Genomic DNA, 8,288 nt, shown 5'->3' on the forward strand with positions numbered 1-8,288 from the left:
TAGGACCCAGCAGAAGCCTGACAGCCGACCGGGAAAAGGACTCTCCGATTTGCCGGGCCGGCGCACTCCTCCTTCCCGCCCACCTGTCTGCCTTTGCACAGCGCAGCCAATTGGTTACCTCCACATCCTTATACGTCATCATTCCACGTCCGCCTACCTCCTAGGCCAGCTGTCGAGCTCCGGGTCTCAGTTGTCCTCGGAGTTGCCTGGTCGGAAAGTCTCGAGGGTAAGGCGTTACCATCGGGATAGCGGGCTCCCCTGGCCACCAGGGACGAGGCCAAGGCCCCAGGGTGGGTGTCCTTTCCTTGGAAGCGGGTTCAGGGTTCTGAAGAGTTTCACCTCGGCGGTTCTGAGCTGGCAGTTCTGGCGGTGGCTGCTGAGGCCCTGCTCAGCGGCGGTCGCATGCAGCTCCTATGAGGCCCCTGTCGCCGGTCGGCGATGTCCGGCTGGACTTGTCGCCGCCGCTGCTGCCGGCTGTGAGCGGGTCTCCGGTCGGGTCGTCCGGGCGTCTCATGGCCGCTAGCAGCTCCCTGGTGCCCGACCGGCTGCGCCTGCCGCTCTGCTTCCTCGGCGTCTTTGTCTGCTATTTCTACTATGGGATCCTGCAGGAAAAGATGTGAGCGGATCCCCGGGGTCGGAACGCAGACCTCCGCCCCCCTGCCCAGTCCACCTTGTCTCCCCAGCCTGTGGTCAGTTTCGCGGTCCTCCCCCCCGTGGCCCCAGTGTTCCCTTTTGCACCCCCACGCCGCCCCGCCCTCCCGGCATCCTGACCGCCTTTGCCGCTGAACCTTCCTAGGTTTCCAAAACGCGAAAGTTGGTCTCTGGATTCTCGGGAGCTGGTTCTTTTTCTTCCCTTGGTTGCTGTTTTTTCCTGTTGGTTCTAAGGAGCTAGGTTTTACAGGCTTAGGTTTCCATGACCTGTGCCGGCCCCTTTTTGGAACTCCCAGATGCTCGCAGGTAGTGGATTCCTTTGCCCTCGGCCCTGCTGCTGTAGCCCAAATCCCTTCTTCTGCCCGGGATACCTCGTTTCACCAACTAATTTTTCACGTTTCCTCTAGCTCCATCCTGTACGGATATTTTTTTCCTTCGGCTACGGGATCAGCAGCCTGGAATGTCTAGTTTCTAGATCCAATAAAATCAGCTCCTGATGTCAATGAGCCCGGTGATCCTTACCAAACTCTCCCTACGTCTAGAGAGGCAAGAAAATTTCACAGCGTTCAGTGGCTGCGGATTAGTAGATGGCACTGAGGGAAGTATACTAATTCCTCCCCTCTTTCTCATGCATTTCATTCTTAGAACAAGAGGAAAGTATGGGGAGGGAGCCAAGCAGGAGACGTTCACTTTTGCCTTAACTTTGGTCTTCATCCAGTGCGTGATCAATGCTGTGTTTGCCAAGATCTGTGAGTACTTAGATAGTAATCTGTTGTGTGTCCCCTCCCCTTTGTATCCTAGGCATTAGATCTAACTCTCAACACCCTCAGCCCCTTTAGTGCTTGCAACAGCCTCTCTGTTCGATTGATAAAACTAGTGGCTTTGGAAAAGGGTGAAACCCCATTTCCTTAGATTAAATCAACTTCTCAGTCAGAAACGTGCAGGGAATGGGTCTTCTGTGTTCCAGATCCCCATGATAATACTTAAAGCTTTTTCTTTTGTCCTTCTGATTTTCCTTTATGTGTCAGCTTCAAGCATGTTTTGAGCATTCTCTCTTTGTTCCCTGGGGGCTAACAGCGGGGCTAACTAGTCCCTTGAACTGAATGGACACCCCACCCCTACCCCTGCCCTCCATGAGGTCTTGTGTTAGGGTTAGGTGGGATTGGAGAATTGGAGAATCTTCAGAGATTTCCCAGTCTACGAGGACAGAAATAGTTTGTGCTTCTCATCTTATTTGACGGACAAATTCCTTTCATGTGGCTTCGACTTGCTCAGTGGTCCATCCTAGGCCCACCAGCTTTCTCTTGTATGTTTCTTTTGTCTTCTCCCAGTGATCCAGTTTTTTGACACAGCCAGGGTGGATCGTACTCGGAGCTGGCTCTATGCTGCCTGTTCTGTCTCCTATCTGGGTGCCATGGTCTCCAGCAACTCAGCACTACAGTTTGTCAACTACCCAACTCAGGTGAAACCTTAGGGTGGAATGAGGGTTGGCTCAGAAGTTGCTTGAAAAGGATGAAAGATTCTTCCCTCTGGTCTGTGACTTAAATAAAAAGAGAGTGTGTCTGGGAAGTTAAGAGTGTGAAGAACCATAGATCTGAGGTTTAGTGGTGGTGGGCTGGCCGTGGTAGGGCTGCTTTCTGAGGCTGCAGTCTCTGGTGCAGGCCCCACACTTAACTCATCTTATCGTAGCACCTAGTACAGTACCTGGCACATCAAAGACGCTCAGAAATTATTTTTGCTGAATTTAATTTCAGGTCCTTGGTAAATCGTGCAAGCCCATCCCAGGTAAGCAGAAGAAGATGGTCACCATCTTCCTTCCTCACTCTTCCTGCAGTGAGCTTGATCCTCCTCTGCTAGAGCTCTGTTCCTCTGGGCTTTGTCATCTCACCATAGCTATCTCTAGGGTTCCCTCCATCCCTTCCTCCTGCCCATCCTTTATCACTTCCTGTGGTGTTGGGTGTTCATTAGCTGGTAATCCTCACTGTGAGCCAGAGGCTGACCTAACCTGCTTCACATAGTCAATCATTTTGGTGTCCCATGTGTGTATGTTGTCATTAGACACCCTAAATCCCATTTGATCATCAGTTTCCTTTTCCTCAACCTGTCACTCTTCCCTACTGCCCCTCCCCTGCCCTGTTCCTTCCTGGAACTTTCACCTTTGTTCTCTACCTCTTCCCTTCCTTATACTCTTTGTGCAACCTTGTTGCTCAGTCGTCTCTGTCTAGGTGCCAGCATTGCACCCTACTTTTGTCCTCTGTCGGCTTTCCTTCTCAGACATTCTTTTTTTCCCATGAGTCTTTGGCTCCTAGGAGGAGAGTGTTGGGCTTGTCAATGCCTATGGGTGCCTGAATTTTCCACTCTGTTTCTTCCCTGTAGTCATGCTCCTTGGAGTGACCCTTTTGAAGAAGAAGTACCCAATGGCCAAGTACCTGTGTGTGTTGCTAATTGTGGCTGGAGTGGCCCTTTTCATGTACAAACCCAAGAACGTAGTCGGGATAGAAGAACACACAGTTGGCTATGGAGAGCTGCTCCTGGTATGCAATCCTGTTGGGAAAGGAAGCCTTTTCCAGTAATCTTAACAAAGGAGTATCCCCAGCTATGCAGGCAGAAGGCCAGTTATATGTTTTGAGGGAGGTTGTGATGTTTCTTGCCCCACATTTCTGGTCTTTGTCTGTGGCTGCAAAGCCCTTGGCTCTGCTAAGGCCATAGTGGGGAGCCTAAGATATTTCACTATAGGTCAGCTCTCCTTCTGGGGAAGGGATGACTCTGAGGCCTGTGTCTAAATGCTGGTGTGAGGTTCCAGAGACCTGAGAGCAAAGAGGAAAGGAATAGTGTGTCTCTCACTGTGGCTTTCCAAGGAACGTGGAAGCCAGGGTTTAAAATAATACTACAGGGCTTCCCTGGTGGCACAGTGGTTAAGAATCCGCCTGCCAATGCAGGAGACACGGGCTCGAGCCCTGGTCCGGGAAGATCCCACATACTGCGGAGCAGCTAAGCCCGTGCGCAAACTACTGAGGCTGCGCTCTAGAGCACATGAGCCACAACTACTGAAGCCCACGCGCCTAGTGCCCGTGCTCTGCAACAAGAGAAGCCACCGCAATGAGAAGCCCGCACACCGCAACAAAGAGTAGCCCCTGCTCACCGCAACTAGAGAAAGCCTGTGCGCAGCAATGAAGACCCAACGCAGCCATAAATAAATAAATTAATTAATTAATTTAAAAAATACTATAGTAGCTATTACTTACTAGGTGTTAGGCACTGTTCCAAGTGTTCTACATGTAAACTAATTAATTTTTACAACAATAACCTCATAACTTAGATAGCATTATCTCCATTTTACAGGTGAAGAAACTGAGGCAAAGAAAAGTTAAATCACTTGCCCATGGTCACATGGCTGTTAATTGGAAGAGTTAGTGGCTTACATTGCCCCGGATTCTAATCCAGGCAGTGTGACCGCAGAATCCAGTCTCTGGAGCACTACACTCCAAGCCAGGAGGCTAACGTGCTGGGACTAGATTTCCTCTCTCCAGCTTTAGTGGAAGAATGAGTGTGGCTCACCATGGGTCGTTCTAGGCCCCTGCACGCCAGACTTCACGGCATTGCGTTGGGAAGTGGTAGGCTTCCTGCCCTGCTCTGATCACACTACATCTGTGTGGCTCAGATCGCCTGTCATTCTGGTGCCTGAGGGGAGGAGGGAACTCACATGGTCTCTCCCCACCCTCCGCCTGTGGATGAATGGCAGCATTTTGTTCTGAGGACTCTGTCTTAAGGCAGTGGCTTTCTGAGGGGTCTGAGAAAGGTGAGAGCTCTGTGTCCTGCGTTAGGGAGGGTCCCGGTGGCCTTCTCACTGCAGGCTGTACTCTTTCTTTCCCAGCTCTTGTCTCTCACCCTGGATGGACTGACCGGCGTCTCGCAGGACCACATGCGGGCTCACTACCAAACGGGCTCGAACCACATGATGCTGAACATCAACCTTTGGTCGACATTGCTGCTGGGAGCTGGTAAGGAGCAGTTCTGCTATTCTTTCTACGTATCAGCAGAGGGCAGACTGCCCTCAATCCACATAATCTCTAGCTCTGGTGCCAGTTGCTAACTTTGCCCCTCGGTTCTCAGATGCCTTTATGTCCAAGCCCCTGAGAAGCCTTCTTGGAGAAACCTTCACCAGTTGGCTCTGCTTGCTACTTGTTACTGGCACAATCAGGGGTAGACCTGTGCCAGGTATCATGGGAGGACACACAGTAGTAAAATGCTGGGGTGCCCTGGGAACTCGCCCTCTTCTGAGGGAGATGAGACATTGGTATGTGGTGAATACTGAATATTGTTCAAACACGGATGTATTTGCTTTTAAATCAGTGCTTCCTAACTTTTTTCAAATCTGGGCACACACAGGGAGTATTTTTCATACAACACACTAGGGTTAACAGAGGAGGCTACCGATGGCTGGAATCGACCAGTGCTTGGGGCTGCCTTGAGCTAGAGATGTGTGGGTCAGTATCTTCACAGCATCTGAGGTTTGCTGCTTTCAATCACTTTGGCAGAAGTAACTCATTAACTTCCAAGTATTTCCCAGAAGGGTCTTTAGTTAGTTTCTCTAACCAGAAAAATAGGAGATGCCTGATGGGACAATACAAACTCACTCCATATGTTTTTCCATGCCCTCCTTCAGAGTGCTTTAGCAGGCCTCTGCAGGTGTGTGAATATGGGCACACAAGATGCACCGTTCATCTTTTGACGTTTCTTTCTAGGAATCCTGTTCACTGGGGAGCTCTGGGAGTTCTTGAGCTTTGCCGAAAGGTACCCTACCATCATCTATAACATCCTGCTCTTTGGCCTGACTAGTGCCCTGGGCCAGGTGAGTGCCTTGATGGAGGGTGGCTTGGATTCCCCAAAAGAGACTGGCCTGGCTGCGAGAAGAGGGGTGGCAAGATTAGCCGTGATGTCCTGTTACAGACTTTAGACCTCTTGGCAGATAGATAGCTAAGAACCAGCCTGACCTAGTCTTTCCCTGTCTTTCTCTAGAGCTTCATCTTCATGACAGTGGTATATTTTGGTCCCCTGACCTGCTCCATCATCACCACAACTCGAAAGTTCTTCACCATTTTGGCCTCTGTGATCCTCTTCGCCAACCCCATCAGCCCCATGCAGTGGGTGGGCACTGTGCTTGTGTTCTTGGGTAAGTCCCATCCAGAGAGGGCAGCTCTGGACCACACAAAGGGACAGTGACAGAGCTTTATTCTTTTCCCTTAATATTTACTTGTATATTTGTGAAATTTATTAGCTTATTTTAGAGAAAATTTTTTATAAGAGAAAAGGAAGCGTTACCTCTACTCCAGCTTTCCTAAGGAACATTTCATTTGAGTGATTTCTTTCCAGTGATTCTGCTTTCCCCAGATACTGAGCAGGGTAAAATTATTATACTTATTCCCTACTCATTTATGCTGCTGTGGGTAAGCTGAGAGACGTAGCTTAGAAGTTTAATTCTTAAATTTCTTTCAGTCTTGCTATATATATGTATATTTTTTTTTTTTTTTTTTTTTGGCCGCACCACACGCGGCATGCGGGATCTTAGTTCCCCAAGCAGGGATCGAACCTGTGCCCCCTGCAGTGGAAGCGCGGAGTCTTAACCTCTGGACTGCCAGGGAAGTCCCTGCTATATTTCATATATACATGTAATTACCAGTATCTTGGTGATTTTTTTTCATTTGATACCAATCTCTTTTCTCTGAGGAGCTTTTATAAAACCAATGTTTGAAAACTAGTTTTATTTAAAGTTCCAATTTTGGAGAACCAAGGCTCACCCCCACCCCCCTACCCCCAAATCATTTGTAGGCTTCATTTCTCCCCGCAAAGTTAAGCCCGTGTTCTCTCTCTCTATAGGTCTTGGTCTCGATGCCAAGTTTGGGAAAGGAGCCAAGAAGACATCCCACTAGGAAGAGAGAGACTACCTCCACTCCAAGAATATTTTAAGTTATTTTCTCGAACAGTGACATCTTTTGGGAAAATGGACGCAATAGAGATAAAGGACTAGGTTTCAGTCTGGGTATTTTTTGTTGCTGTTGTTATTTTTTTTTTAAGGAAGCAAAATCACGTACTCTAAAAAAAGCATTTGGATTTTAACAAGACAGAGTTGGCTGTTTCTGTTTTTGATGGCCAGGAGCACAGCCTCGCACAAGTAAAGAAAGAAAGAGAGAGGGAAGAGGCAGAGCTTGGTGCTCATGGCCCAAGCTGCTCCCTCGTGGGTGTGGTTAACCTGGCTGGGTGGCCAGTTCCCCCAAGAGCTGTTGTGCTTGTGGCTTCTGTTCCCACAGGCCAAGGTCTAAATATGCCAGGACAGGTAACTGTCTGTCAGACCCAGAGAATGTAAAAATCACTTTCTCTCTTAAAGCTCTGGTGGGCAAATATTTCTTAAAAAACTACAGATATATTCTCTCCTTGAGAATCTTGCCTCGAGGTTGAGATAAAATGAGCCCAGAGCCTCAGAGTCTGCTGCGTGTTGACATTTCCCCACTGCCTCCCAAAGCTCAGCCAAAGTCCAGAGCGGAGACTCAGTGTGTATGTCATGAACAGCTTTGGAAGGTCTGATTCCCTTTCTCCACCTCCGCGTCTGTTCTTGGTCCTCTCAGTCCCCTCCTGGGAAAGCTGGATTAATCCCTCCTGTTCCCCTGCCCCCTTCAGCGGCTAAAACATTGCAGTCCTCTGCCATCCTGGCTGTGCCCTGGTGTCCCCATGCCAGCTCCTGCCTGTTGAAAGGGATGCTGGTGGAAGGCACGGTGGCTGAGTCCTGGCGTAGAGCCGCCGCTGTCGAATTTTCTGTGTGGCAGTGGGAGGAGAAGGCAGAGCATGGAGCAGAGCCACCTGCCCACTGCTGCCTTCAGAGTTGGAAATCGAAATCCTCCGTGGACCAAACTTTACACATGAAAGTGCATTTCCACCAGCTGCAACTTTCACTCCATCTGTTCAGCAGCCCCAGCCCCTTGGCTCTCCAGATGGGAGCCCAGCCTCCTTCCTGCACGGCTGCCTCCCCACCCCCCGCCCAGCCTTTCAAGACCTGCCTCACTTGCACTCGTCTCACTCTCTAGGGGCCCGAGTGTCACTGCAGCTCTGCCCCGAAAGGCCCCCTCTCATCTTGAACTCCTCCTTGAGAGAAGAGGTTTTAAATGCAACTGGCTGAACTTCCTTCTTTTCTCCACCCCTTTGTTTTCTCTGTTTCTCATCCTGAAAGTTGCATCAATTAGCTCCTTCCCTTCTGGACTGATAGTTCTTCCAAACTGTCTTCTGTGGATTGGTTAGGTGGTGAGACCATGTTACCAGGGCCAGGGGCCTATAAGCAGTCCTCACCTGGGCCTGTTGTTTTAACAAGAGACATTTTCCCAGCTATCAGGCCAGTCCCCTCCACCTCTACCCCCTGCCAGCCCCAACCAGGGGTCTCAGGCATGCCTCATACCAGTCACCAAGAGCAAGGAGGATTTCCAGCAGCTCAGCATGGCTCTCACCTGATACTACAGCAAGCCTGTCCTATCCTTGGTGAACCAGGAGCCCAGTTCTGGTATATTCATTCAGTCCTGTGTCTATTCATCTAACCCTTCCTTCTGCGTGACATGTCCTGTGAACATGCTGGGAGTTCAAAGTTGAGTAGG

General features: G+C 49.9%; 1 protein-coding gene across 3 annotated transcripts; it reads left to right on the top strand.

Moving 5' to 3' along the window:
* The first annotated feature begins 330 nt into the window (after nt 1-330).
* On the top strand, nt 331-6,694 carry SLC35B1 (solute carrier family 35 member B1). 3 transcript variants are annotated; one of them, XM_068530835.1, is made up of 9 exons: nt 331-616; nt 1,297-1,400; nt 2,004-2,113; nt 2,406-2,436; nt 3,028-3,185; nt 4,526-4,652; nt 5,397-5,503; nt 5,671-5,824; nt 6,529-6,694. In XM_068530835.1, the coding sequence occupies exons 1-9, from the start codon at nt 414-416 to the stop codon at nt 6,579-6,581; spliced, it is 1,047 nt and encodes a 348-aa protein (XP_068386936.1). In that variant the 5' UTR covers nt 331-413; the 3' UTR covers nt 6,582-6,694. The 3 variants fall into 3 exon arrangements, with proteins under 3 accessions (XP_068386936.1, XP_068386935.1, XP_068386937.1); XM_068530834.1 differs by having other exon boundaries at nt 338-616; nt 1,983-2,113; XM_068530836.1 differs by lacking the exon at nt 331-616 and adding an exon at nt 1,066-1,197 and having other exon boundaries at nt 1,983-2,113.
* The last annotated feature ends 1,594 nt before the right edge of the window (nt 6,695-8,288 follow it).

Source organism: Eschrichtius robustus, chromosome 20 (genome assembly GCF_028021215.1).
Source record: "Eschrichtius robustus isolate mEscRob2 chromosome 20, mEscRob2.pri, whole genome shotgun sequence".
NCBI lineage: Eukaryota > Metazoa > Chordata > Mammalia > Artiodactyla > Eschrichtiidae > Eschrichtius > Eschrichtius robustus.